Raw genomic sequence first — 14,448 nt, 5'->3', positions numbered from 1 at the left:
CAATAAATCATTTGATGGCTTTTCAGATAAATAAAATATACAAAATTATCTTCAAAGCAGCTTTCATTACATGGCTCCTTTAAATTACTTTAATTTACCAAAATGCTTGTTCAGAAAGCTGTACTTCATTAGCTTCAGTATATAAAGTATAAAGTAAATGCATTTCATTACTGCTACACTAGCAAAGAACGGCCTGATATATCTTACAGCAGAAATAAACGTCAAATATTACGCACTGATACTACAATTTCCAATTTTTTTTTTTTTTTTGTTTCCATCACTACAAATTTTATAATTTCTTTTAATAAAAAAGGCACAAGAAAAATAACTATTCGGTGCCCAACGTTAACATTACTTCTAAATTCAGCATTTTATCAAGTCGACAGAATTTGTTATGTTCAAATCAAAACCTGAATTTACGACACTGTATGATTCCGTAATTAAAAAGTGCTACGACTACACAGTTTATCACTTCAATTAAATACTGCTTGTTGAAGATATGATGCAAATACATTCTATTTCTCTACTTACACTATACTACCAACATATCATAGAACATTAGACAATCCAAGGAGTTCCTTGGGCAACTGTAATAGTCCAAAAGGTGAACTGTTGATATCATTAAATCATCATAGTGTAATTATATTATTAAGGTGATATGATTCATAAAATTCACTTACATACAAAAAAAATTCAATACTTTGGACAAAACCTTTGTCAATCATTTGAAAACGCTATATACATGTATTACAGATACCTTCATTAGATGCACATTGCAAGTGGAACGAATCTATGACATATTAGCAATTGAAAAGGAAGCACTATGTATTATATGCCACAGTATAACTAGTCTCAATATTCAGACCTGATTAAGAGCAATTCACAATTTTGTTGTCTTGTACTATACATGTAGATCATTGTGAGTTCAAAGTACAAGATCATATACACCACTGAACATGAACATGTAGTCTGAATTTCAGACCTTAAATTGAATAAGTTACTCTTAGAGAAATTCAAATTTATGTCAAATGTTCATCCTCCTTCAACCATAAATGTTCATACAGTCTTCTCTGTAGATTCGAAATGCATCATTGTCCAATCGGAGTATTGGAGTCAAAAGTACGTTCTCAAATATGAATGTCCTTCGGTTTTCGCAAAAAAAAGGAGAACCTTTCCTCTGATTCACATTTTGACTATTTTCTGAGTTCGCTTTATACAAATCTCAATTAATAACATATTTAAATAAAAGATAGCAAATCAAATTATGAAGTTTGCGAAAATCCTAATTAAATGTCTATAGGCTCTTTGGCTGGGAATTTACACTTGGTCTTCTTGCGCGATCAAAAGAACCAGTTTATGAATTGGGCGGTCGAGATGACACAGTGGAGAATCACGCTTTCCTTGATTGTTCAGTTTCGAATTACCTATTGCAATTTTCACTTTGCGAACATGAGTGTCACCGGAGGCATACGTTTCAACAATTCTACCCAGAGACCACATATTTCTGGGAACATTCTCATCTTTGATTAACACGATATCACCAATCCTCATGTCGCGCTGTGGAACAGTCCATTTATTTCTTGATTGGAGTTGACTAAGGAATTCCTTTCTCCAGCGAGTCCAAAACTCATTTGCTAGATGTTGAACTCTTCTCCAGCGTTTCTTTGCGTATAAGTCCTCCCGAGGAAAAATACCAGGCGGCGGAAGTATTACCCTTGATTTTTGAGTCAACAATAGATTTGGAGTTATGGGCTCTAGGTGAGATGGATCGTTCAGGAATTCTACAGACAGTGGACGACTATTCACAATAGCTGCTGCCTCACATAGCAATGTTCGCAGTGAGTCGTCGTCCAGTTGCTGACTATTTTTACACAGCAATGCTTCCAAGACTCTACGAACAGTACGTATTTGCCTCTCCCAAGCTCCTCCCATGTGGCTTGAGTAGGGGAAGTTGAAGGCGAAGTCAAAGTAATCGCATCCTTCTCTAAGCAAATGCTGTTTAACTTTCTCATGATTCATCTCCTTCCAGGCCTTCATGAGTTCATTCTCGGCACCAACAAAATTTGTCCCTCTGTCCGACCTCAGTTGACGAACAGGACCACGAACAGAGATGAAACGTCGAAGGGCATTAATGAAAGCATCAGTGGACAATGAGTTTAGTACTTCTATGTGGATTGCACGTGAAGACATACAAGTAAAGAGAAGGCCATATCTCTTTACCTCCTTTCTGCCTTCTCTGATCACCCATGGTCCAAAGCAATCCATACCACAGTAAGAAAATGGCGGTTCAGAGGCTAGACGATCCTTTGGTAGGTCCGCCATCTTTTGTATCTGAGTTGGTCGTCGTAGTTTCCGACAGGTAACACATCGAGAGATGAGCTTGGATACAAGATTACTGCAACCTAATATCCAATAACCATGGGATCTGATACAGTTAGTAGTCATACCTCTTCCCTGATGAGCAACCGCTTCGTGACAATGAGATACAATCAGATCTGCAACATGACTTTGAGGTATGATTGCGGGATGTTTGTTTGTGAACGAGGTTTCAGACCTTCTCAAGCGACCTCCTACTCTCAGGATGTTCTCACCATCTAGAAATGGGTCGAGTTGATGTAGACGGCTAGTAGTCTTAGAATGACGTCTCTTCTCACGAGATGTCTGAGTGGAATCGTTCATAACTTCCTGTCTTTGAATTTCATCATGGAATGCTTTTCTTTGTATATGCCTTATTATCTCCTTTTCTGCTTGGAGAAGTAATTCGGCAGACATAGGTTCAATTATTATCTTCTTAGCATCGCTCCTCTGGTTAGCTCTCTGATGCTTCTGTTCACACCGTCTTCGCAAGTAGGACTTTAGTCTGAGACAATTTGCTACAGCCCTTCTGGTTTGATGCCAACTGGAAAAGCGGTCTAGTCGTTCCAGCTCAAACTCATCATTCTTCTTGAAAGCAGCATGAGCTTGAGTTAGCTTCACTTCTGGGTCATTAGGAAGCATTTCACCATCATCCTTACTTTCAACAGTTGGAATTTCCTTCTCCCACAGGAATTTGGGACCAGTTAACCATCTCGATTGCTCTATCTGATTGACAGCGAGTCCTCTTGAAGCCGTATCAGCAGGGTTATTTCTGGTGTCAATATGATGCCACTGTGAAGGCAGTGACTCGTCTCTGATCTGACTCACTCTATTGGCTACAAAAACATGATATCGTCTTGCTTCATTCTTAATGTAGCCTAAAACTACTCTGCTATCAGTCCAAAAGAAATGCTTGGCATTTACAAAATCGAGTTCATTTTGCAGAAAGGAACTCATTTTCACAGATAGCAGGGCTGCCGTTAACTCTAGTCGGGGCACGGTTACCGTCTTGATAGGAGTGACCCTAGATTTTCCCATCACCAGAGTACAGTGCACCTTGTCTTCTTTATTTGTAAGTCTCAGGTATGTACACTGCCCATAACCGGCGTTACTAGCATCACTGAAGTGATGAAGTTGGACATCTTTGATTTCTCCAAAGTCTTTTGGTTTGTAGCATCTATCGATGGAGATGTACTGAAGTTGGAGAATGTCGGTCTTCCACTGCTCCCACTTAGCTTTGAGTGCATCAGATAAGGGGTCGTCCCATTCAGCAGAAGTTCGACATAATTCTTGGAGAATCAGCTTCGCAGGAAGTATTATAGGAGCTAATAGTCCTAGAGGATCATACACTGACATGACTGTAGACAGGATTCCTCTGCGAGTCAGTGGTTTATCCTGAAAGTTGATCCTGAATTGAAATTTATCTGATTCAATGCACCATTGAACTCCGAGAGCTTTTTCCACAGGCAAAGTGTCTTGCAAAAGATTCAATTCCTTGAGGTCCTTTCCTCTGTCATCAACTGGAACTGATTGCATTACCTTTCTGGAGTTGGATACGATCTTATGTAGGTGAAGACATCCACGTTCACATATCTTTCTCGTCCTCGTGATGAGATCAATGGCTTCATCTTCGGTTGATACAGATTTCAACCCATCATCTACGTAGAAGTCATTCTGTATGAAATCTGATGCATCGTGTCCAAACTCATCTGCATAGTCCTTTGCAATCTGCTTCAATGCAAAGTTCGAACAGCCAGGCGAAGACGCGGCACCAAAAAGATGAACGTTCATCTGGCAGTCACTAAGTCGGCGACTAACATCTCCGTTTAACCACCATAGAAACCGGAGGTAATTTCTGTGCTCTTTGTTTACCTGGAATTGGTGGAACATTTCCTTCACGTCACACATGAAGGCCGTGACTTCTTTCCTGAATCGACAAAGAACACCGGTGAGGGTATTAGTCATGTCCGGTCCTGTTAACAAGTGAGCATTCAATGAAGTTCCTCTAAACTGCGAGCTACAGTCAAAAACAACTCTCAACTTGTTGGGCTGTTTCACTCCATGATGGGGAATGTACCATACTTTACCCTCTTCTCCAGACTCTGATGCGACCTCTGCATAGTTGCTATTGAAGAGGGTATTCATTTGTTTTGTGTATTGTTCATGATATTCAGGATCCTTCTTAAACTTTGCCTTGAGGTGATTAAGTCTTTTCTCAGCAAGGATCCTATTATTTGGAAGAGTAGGGTTATCGTCACGGAATGGCAGGGGCATCTCATAATGACCACTTTCAGACACGTGAACTTGATGCTCCATTATCTCTAGAAATCTCAAGTCATTCCTCGAATATGGCCTTTGTCTTTTCTCTGATGCAAAGTCTGCTTCTAAAAGACGTATGACTTGAGATGGAGTAATCTCCTCCTTAATCCTTGATTGATGGCTGAAGGTAACTGTGGTTGGATGACCATCTATTTGCAATTCTTCTGGAATAACGTGCACCATAACGCGATGACTAATTCCAATATGATCATGCGCACTGTCATGATAGTTTGGTTCCATTGTACCGACAACACTCCATCCAAGATCAGTTTGTAATCCAAATGGTCCACCATCATTAGGGGAGCTTAACACAGCTCGCGGAGTGAGGGCCCTTGCACAATCATAGCCAATGAGAAGTCCAATCTCACAATCTTGAAGGGGGATCAAATGTTTGGCTATGTCGTTAAGATGAGGGTGCGCCTTAGCAATGTCTGGCGTTGGTATGTGTTCTCGATTTGCCGGCATAATATTCCGAGTGTAAGTTGGGGGCAGACAAATTTCTTCTCGTCCATTGAATGCTCGAACCCTAAGTCCACTGATCTTTTCACTCGAAATTCTCTCATTGGCCAGCGTCATGGTCGAAAGAAGCAAGTTGACTGCTATTCCTTCAATGCCCATTGCTTCCTTAGTCCTATCTAAAATGAAGCTAGTGTCTGACTGAGTGTCCAGCATAGCATACACTAACCTCTCCCCAGGTACTGATTCATGCGAGAGCCACACAGGAACTATAGTAGACGTCTTTAGAGATTTGTGATTGTCCTTCATGGTTGAAGCATGAGATCTTGTGGTTTGAGTTTCCTCAGCTTCATTCTTTATTTCAGCTCTCTTAGATTGTTGTCTTTCTGTCCAGTTTTCATCATGCAGAACGGTGGGGTGACGTCTTTTGCATGTTGAACATGATGACCTCTTCTTACAATTCTTAGATAGATGACCGGACCTTAAACATCCGAAGCACAGACCATGATCGAAAACAAATTTGGTTCGGTGATCTAATGTCTGTGACATGAAGGATTTACAAGTAGCAAGATGATGTTCTCCCTTACAGTAAGTGCAAAGGGGTTTCCATTTTCCTTTCCCTCCATTTGCTTGCTGTCCCTGCACACTGGTCGATAATGTTCTCACATTAGAAGACTGCTGTCTCCTATCTTTTAAGGACGTCTGATTAGAAGTGATCGGATCACAAGCGATATCTGCCTCATCACTGATGAATGCGGTGAAGACAGAAAAGGGAGGAAAGGATCCTCTGTCTTGCCGCCATTTGACTACATTCCTGCCCCATCTTGTGATTAGCCAATCAGGCAGTTTGCTCATCAATTTTTTGTTCTCTCTTTCATCATCCAAATGATGTAAGTGATGGACATATCTGGCTGCTGTACAACACTGGTGAAGAAAATCCCCAAATCTCCGAAGACCTAAATAGTCCTTGGGGCTGATTTTAGGCCAGTCATCAAGTTTGTCCCGGAAGGCATTTGAAATAACAAAGGGATTTCCATACCTCTCTTGTAACACCTTCATGGCTTCCACATATGCAGCGTCATCTCCTAGCATGGAGTATCCTTTCACTAACACCAATGGTGCACCTTTAAGATACTTCAGCAGGAAGTAAAATCTCTCTCCGGCTGGAATACCGCGATGTTCAATGAGAGCATCATAGCTTCGCTTCCATGATGTGTATTCTAGTGGATTACCATCGAAAACTCCAGGCTCAGGTATTGGAAGTCTGTTCAAGCGAAGAAGTTCCGTCAAACTACTAGCAAGGGCAACTTCTTCTTTATGAGGGCTTGATGTATGCGTATTCTTGTGCGACACTGCTTCAGGATCATCGGTTGGTTCATCAATCCTTCTCATCGTGGTAATGTCCCTTTCCTTTGGAGAATTTACCTTCCTTGAATCATCTACCCAATCCTGGCACAACCTTTGTGATGTTGACGAGACGGACAAGTGAGAAGTTCCTTTATGTGAAGACATTTCGCCTCGTAGTGCAAGAAGCATCTTTAAAGTGTCCTTCATCAAGGAAGAATGTTCCTCTTCAATTTCATCCAATTTCTCCTCACTGCCATCGTTAACATTCATGGATGAAGACAATTCAGCTAAACTCTCCTGCACTGAGATGACGTTGTCCATGGCTGATTGCAAATTATCACGGCCATCTTTAATCACCGAAGATTCAACATCATCTTCAACTAGAAGCTCTCTAAGTTTGTTAGAAAGCCTTCTCCATTTAGTAATAGAACTTTTCCAGACTTTAAGCTTAGCATCCAACTGATGTTGAAGTCCCTTCTCAGTTGGCTTCCGTGTTCTTACACTTGCATCACCACCGCCATTAGCTGTGACTTGCTTAGATTCAACAGGCTCAGACATCTTGAATCTTCTTTGGTAATGATGATAAATCTTTGTAAAGAGTTTTCACTGTAACTGGAGACTTGTTCGAGAGTTTAATAACAAAAAACAAAGGTCACGACGGGAATGTAAATTTCATGCCATCCTTTAATTCTTCGTTCATTCTCTTCTGTGTAATCTGACATGAAGCAATTGCTAATAATTCCGTGAAAACTGTAAGGATAAACAAAATGATAGGAAATTAATAAGTATGAGAGCAATAAACCTTTACATCATAAATTAAATATTCTACCTGAATATAAATCATAATCCTGTTTTAAGATACATTAACTAGCACCTGAGAAATTCATGTACTTTATATTCTCCTATCATCAATTACAATTAATACACAATAGCAACATCAAGTCAATCCAACCAGATTAAAATCAACCATTTTTTGCATTATAAAATTTGCATTTCTTAAATAAATGAATCAATGTTTCTACTGACCTCTTTGCCTCTTGAAATCTTCTTAATTAGGGCAATCCCATGTAGGATGCTTTAGATTTCTGTTGATTCAAAACCTCAAACAGAATCTCCAGAACTGATTCCAATATCACATTACCTCAGTTTGCCAAGAGATGGCGCTAACAAAAGAAAATCTCAGACAAGGCATACATAGCACACATACTATACATGCAAAGTGTAAATACATAGAAAATGTGTGTGTGCTCACTCAAGTAGTCTGACCCACAGACCCCATGAAATTTTCCAGTTTTAACACAATAAATCATTTGATGGCTTTTCAGATAAATAAAATATACAAAATTATCTTCAAAGCAGCTTTCATTACATATCAGATTCATTTTTAATGAAATGTTCAGCATTTTGATTTGTGAATTTTACTCTATTTATTTAGATATATAGATGTTTTCACCCTGGAGTATCCCTTTAAGTGCATGCATGCACGTGTCATGATACAAACACAAACTCATTGAAGACAAGCCTCATTCTGGTTTCACATACCCCAACCTGATGCACCTCCTCATAATACATAACGAACCAAGTACCACTGAGTACATAGTGACATACATTTTTTTGTTTATTTTTGGCAAATAATTTCACAGTAAATATTCAAGTTTGGATAATTTTGAGAAATGAGGGAAATTTATTTTCTGTCCAAAACACTTCCGTGTTGCAAAGTCAGCCCAATATGTGATATTGATATCGATAACAGTGCAAATGAAAAAAAAAATAGGGTAGGGGCCGATGCACTGTAAAAAAAAGTATTTTACCCCAAAATGAATGCGGGAAGCATTTTGCCTCGTAAGGTTAAAAATAAGCAGCAATATAGAATGGGCAAAATTTTCATCAGTCTGGATGCCCAATGTTGGTTGAACACACCCTCATGGATTACTTTTACCAAATATTTCTTTGAGTGTGTATAAAGGATTGGGCGAGTTACGACACGAACGAAGAGATGATTGGTCTTTATCTTTTTCCTTTTCTTTTTTTTTTTTTTTTTTATTTTTAGACTATCGCTTTTAATCACGAAAGTCTATACGGCCTAATCTTAGGTAGGCATACTAGTCATGTTTGCGACTTTTGTGAGGGTGCATCATATTGCCAGATGAATGATAATTATATGATTTTTTATTCACGTGATTCTTAATTTCTTTATGTGATGATTTCATAAAAGGAACAGAAATTCAACTTGTACCCTAAATCTGTTTGCTCCTTTGGATCGTACGGAATTATTTCCATCCTTTAAACCCCTTTCATAAACCCATCCTCCAACGCCCCCTCCGGTGGGGTTGCGTTGGAAAAGGGTGACCTTGTGACCGCACCATGGCAATTATCCGCATTACTTTGGAAATGCGTTAATCTGGTCCCGATGCTGCTATTATGCGGATAATTGCAGCATCGAAATAATGCGGGTAAATCTGGTCCGGTGCTCCGTTCAAAGTTCAAAGTTTTTTTATTCCCAGTAGCTCTTATAGGCAACTGTTGTATAGTTCTTCAAAACGAGTAGGTCATCGAATTGTATCTCCCTCCCCCTCTTATTCTATTGATGATTATAGGGGTAAATGAAGGTATACGAGGACCGTTCCTTTTCACACTCTTCTTTCTCATGTTTCTTACTTCTGAATTCTTCTCAGATCTAGGCTCTCTTCTCCCCGTTTCTCACTACTATCAAAATATTAGGGCTGTCACCCTGCAACCCCTCCGGTACCGCCCCTGTATGTGAGAGTGCACGAACCTTTTTATAATGTATTATCATATAGCACCCCATACTTCGTTGGACTACTTTTATTTTTAAATGAAATTACCATTCTATATATTTGTATTTTAAATTGAAAGTTTAATGAACCGACAACAGGAAATGGTTCACTCTAATCATTCTTGGATGAAACGTGCATTTTTTTCCACGGTGCCATGCTGCATATACCATGTAAAAAATGCGCGTGTCATCGAACAATTAATAGTGAACCATTTCCTGTTACTTCATATCGGACGCTGATGTAGATCGAGGGTTTCCTGCCCAGGTTTTAAAACAACCCCAGTTGAAACCAGTTGAAATTTTAAGTTGTTTCAACTGGATTCAACTGGTACCATGCAATTGAAACCAATTGGCACAACTGGTAAACTCCCATCATACCATATATTCCGGTTGAAACCCATTGTCCCAACTGGACATGCTGAAAAGATACAAGTTGATTCCAGTTGAAACCAATTAACTATACTGGTATAAATTAGTACACCAGTTAAAACCAATAGGCCTTGCTGGTTTATACCAATAGATTCCAGTTTAAAACCCATGAGCCAAACTGGACCATTTGATGCCAGTTGGAACCCAGAGAAACCCAATGGGTGTATATACCAGTTAATGTTACCTTAAACCCATAAACCATACTGGTATATTATAAGCCAACTTGATACCAGTTAGAACCAACATGCCTTACTGGTATATCTACCAGTTGATTCCAGTTAAAATCCATAAACCATACTTGGACAGAATGTATAGTTGGAACCAACAGACCTCCCACAACCCACTTGAAACCCAGTAACCATACTGGAATATCAAACCAATTGATACCAGTTAGAACCAATAGGCCTTACTGGGATATCTACCAGCTCAGTTAAAATCCATAAACCAAACTGGAACAGATTATGCCAGTTGGAACCCATATAGACCACCCATAACCCACTTGAAACCAATTAACCATACTGGAATAACATGTTATTCTCAGTAAAAAATTTCTAGTTTACATTAAAAAATTGTTATCCTAGATTTTTGTTGCGAAACAAAAATATTTCTTCCTATGTATTCCTTTTTTTATAAATAATAATTTCAGTTAAAGGGGACTATTTTTACAAATGAAATAGAAAAAATAGACAATCTATTTTTCTCTTTAATTTTTAACTCACTGATATTTTTTTAATATTTTTGCAGTTAAATAGAATAGCTATTTTTCTATTAATAATGCGCATACGATTTATTGCTAGTTTACAACCTTGCCATGTTAGCAAGGCTGTTTTTATCTTGAAATGAAAAAGAAAATAAATTAAAAAATAGAAATAAAGAAAAAGAGGAAGCTAATTTTCATTCTTGATCTTTCAAAGAAAAAAAAATCAAAAAGCAGTGGCAAAAATCGTCATTTCTTGACTGGTTGCCAACCAAAACCAAACAAGAAGAAATTTATATGTCAAAGAAGTTCGTATCTATTTTAAAACTTCTTTCTTGCTTTATATGACTCCCAACCTCTACCATGGACCTATACTACGCCAGTGCCAATATCCCCCATCTCCGCTCGCATCAAGCCGGATGGGAGATGAGATGATGGGATTGATAGATTCAGAATAATTGATAAATCTTTAAAGGAGATTTTTTTTGTCGGTATAGGTTGCGTTACAATATAAACATATAAATATAACAAAACTATAAACATGAAAACTTGTGAGGCAGACATAGAGAACTTTGATTCCGATGGAACATTAAAGTAGGCATATTTACGTTAACTTTCCAGACCCTTCAACAGATGTGGATCCAGGATCTTTTTAAGGGGGTGCACTTTGTTCTAAAGTTTGAAAGCCCCCCCCCCCCCCCAAAAAAAAAAAAAAAAAAAAAACATGTTTCAAACCTGTGCATGATTTTGGAAAAGGATTCAAAATTGTTGTTTTTTATCAATAAAAATACAGACAATCATGTTTGATTGTGTAGTATATAGGATAACAAAAACAAAATTCTTATATATGTCATTATCTTGAAGATTCCAGCAAGATGATACTTGCATGCTGCATGATTTATTCATTTAGCAAAACTCAAGCATGAAGGGATCGAGAGCTCGAAGTGACTGTCGGAGAGAGAGAGAGAGAGAGAGAGATTTTTTTTCTTCTTAGAAATTGGGCCTTTTTTGAGTGATGGGGTCCACCTGCATCAAAATTGTTCTCGTCTACAAATCGGTAATGATTGAGGTAGAATGGGTCAATAAATGGCTCTTGAAACTTTGAAAAGCAAAGAAAAAAAAGTAGGCCTAACGCGAAGGTGACCGACATTTGAAATGAATCTCCAAAATTTTAGAATAAAAAGAATAAAGAAATTGAGAAATTAATAAATATTTGCTTACCGTCAAGGGGTATATGTAGGCCTAGTGGCCGCGCCTTGCCTACAATCATGTCAACGTTTTTTTTTTGTTTTTTTTTTACATACTGACCATTAGCTCACCCTATCTTATCATGTTATAGGCCTATATACAGCTTGCACACATATAATGACACTCAATGTGAACATTATAATCCTAAAGAAAAGAAAATCCTTTAGATTTACGCCCTGCATGCAGTGACGTCAATGGATACAGGCCCTAATTTGCATGATAGTTCTAATAGAAAACAAATCTTTGAAGCTGATTCTAAAGTCCTAGTTCCATATTTAAGACAATTAGCTTGGATGGAGAGGTTTCCTGATGTGTATTTTTTTTAAAAAGCTCATCTTTGTGCAGGTTTGGCACGTTTTAAACGGTGTGTTTTAAAACATGTTTTAAAACACCACATAGACTTGTGTGTTATAATTTGCATGGATATAATTTAGATGAAATTTTTTTTTTGTACTTTAATTTTTTTAAGTGATGTATCATTTTCTTCTAACTCACTAAAACTCTTTCTCAACACCCTTCCTTTTGAACTCCTCTTTCTCCCCCCGGCCATGGTAACGTTCCCCTAATGCCCCCTTATTCTCCCTTTCTCCATTGCTTTTTCATGTTTCTTTCCTCCCTGTTCAGTTGTGCACATCAATTCATATTAAGAATATTCTCATTTTAACAAACATATCTGAGTGTTGTGCTCATATGGACAGGGAAATAAACACTATCTAAAAGAAGCTCAAAATACATGTACATGTAAAGTAGTACTTGAATGAAATGGAAGTGTTGCACAAGCATACAAATAGACTGTAAAACTGACATCGTACTCTGTACATGTACGCACGAAGCAGGTGAAACTTTCTAAAGATGAAGAAAAATATTTTGAACAGTATAAGATAATCAGCTATAACCTTAAAGGACTATAGTCCACCCCGGTTCAATTGAGTAAGAAGAGAAAAATCAAACTAGCATAATGCTGAAAATTTCATCCGAAATCAGATGTAAAATAAAAAAAGTTATGACATTTTTAAGTTTCACTTAATTTTGCAAAACAGTTTTATGCACATCCTGGTCGGTATGCAAATGAGGGGACTGATGAAATCACTTTTTCTTTTGTATTTCAGTATTTTTTCCTCATGTGAAATAAAGTTTTATTCCTCCCTGAACATGTTATTTTAATATTTTTTGGTTCAGTGAAGTTGGTCATTATTGTAAAATCGGTATGAATCAAACAATAAAAAACAAAAGAAATAGTAAGGGACATCATCGACTCTCATTATTTTGCATATCACTGAGTTGTGCAAATAACTGTTTGTGAAAAATAAGCGAAACTTTAAAATGTCATCATTTTCTTATTTTACTGTATATATCCGATTTTGATGAAATTATCAGTATTATGCTTGTTTGATTTTTCTATATTGATTCAAATCAACATTTTTTTCTGGGGTGGACTTGACCTTTGACCCGGAAAAAACAGGACAGGGCCACGCCATAATCATCCAAGACTATTTAGGGGATGCATGCATGGGTATGTGATATTACACAACAACAGTGCGTGTCAGACCTATAATTGCTCAAAAACATGATTTTATGTATAAAGCCAATGCGAATTCTCGCCATAATTTGTATCTATCTTTAGTGTACTTTTTGTTAATAGGAAAATAATAAGTTTTTACCAATAATTTCCATTAAAAACAGTTAATGTAAAAAAAAACTGCAGAAGAATTACTTTAAAAAACATTAAACAAACATTAAAAAATATTTTATACTGATTTTTTTTTCTCGAATATGCATTTGATCAGAATTCCTCAATTGAAGAAAAAATTAAATCAGGTAAAGGGCTTTATTTATACATTTGTAGATTTACACCCAAATCTGTATTTCATGCACTAAAATTGGCATAATTGATTCAAATGAAATAAAGCATAATGATTTAATGAAATTAAGCTGTGAAACCCCATAGTCTATAGATTATGCAATTTCCTTCCATTGTGCAAATTCTTCTCCCCCCCCCAGATTGACAAGAAAATACCCCAGAACCACATGTAGGGCCCTAGATGTTTATGTACATAATATGAGGAATAACCTGATAAAATGTTAACTTATCTTAGTGTTCTATTTTTTTTAGTCATTTGATTTCCATGATTTATTCATTTTTGGTGAAATTTTATGAACATTTCTGTTGAAAATTCAGTAACAAAAATTGTAGTCATCTCTTACTTACTCCAAAAATGTATTTGAAACATCAAGAGCTTAAATCATACTGTAAGTGTATAATTTAATTGATTTACAGAAAATTTCGCCATTCGTTGGGAAAAAGCGTTTTATTTGTTTTTTTTTTTTTGATAAAAAAACGTTTTTATTACAACGTACTAGCTGTCTTGTGCACTTATTAATTAATTGGACCATATATGTTAACCAGAACGCGGGCCAGAACGTCAAAGATGAATCGTCACGGGTGTAAATTAAATATACAACTTCAAATTATACCCATCGAAAGCGCCATTTACTCTTTTGTGTACTCCCAGCATGTTCTCTGCCTAATTTCCATCCCCTCACCCCCCTGGCCCTGGCGCGGGCCAGAACGTCAAAGATGAATCGTCACGGGTGTAAATTAAATATACAACTTCAAATTATACCCATCGAAAGCGCCATTTACTCTTTTGTGTACTCCCAGCATGTTCTCTGCCTAATTTCCATCCCCCTCTCCCCCCCCCCCCTGGCCCTGGCGAGGTGAGAGGTGACATGACCTTTCATGGTCTTTGTGTTCAGTTTACGTACAATCTATATCGATCTCGCGCTCACATACGATGCG

The 14,448-nt window shown here is 37.5% G+C and overlaps 1 protein-coding gene across 1 annotated transcript; it reads right to left on the bottom strand.

The window, feature by feature from the left end:
- Nucleotides 1-1,317: 1,317 nt before the first annotated feature.
- On the bottom strand, nt 1,318-7,035 carry LOC121424265. Its single transcript, XM_041619885.1, has one exon. The coding sequence runs from the start codon at nt 7,033-7,035 to the stop codon at nt 1,318-1,320; it is 5,718 nt and encodes a 1,905-aa protein (XP_041475819.1).
- Nucleotides 7,036-14,448: the final 7,413 nt, after the last annotated feature.

This window comes from Lytechinus variegatus, chromosome 11, assembly GCF_018143015.1.
Source record: "Lytechinus variegatus isolate NC3 chromosome 11, Lvar_3.0, whole genome shotgun sequence".
Classification (NCBI taxonomy): domain Eukaryota; kingdom Metazoa; phylum Echinodermata; class Echinoidea; order Temnopleuroida; family Toxopneustidae; genus Lytechinus; species Lytechinus variegatus.
Note: the sequence above shows the minus strand (reverse complement) of the source record. Positions and strands in the feature narration are given on the sequence as shown.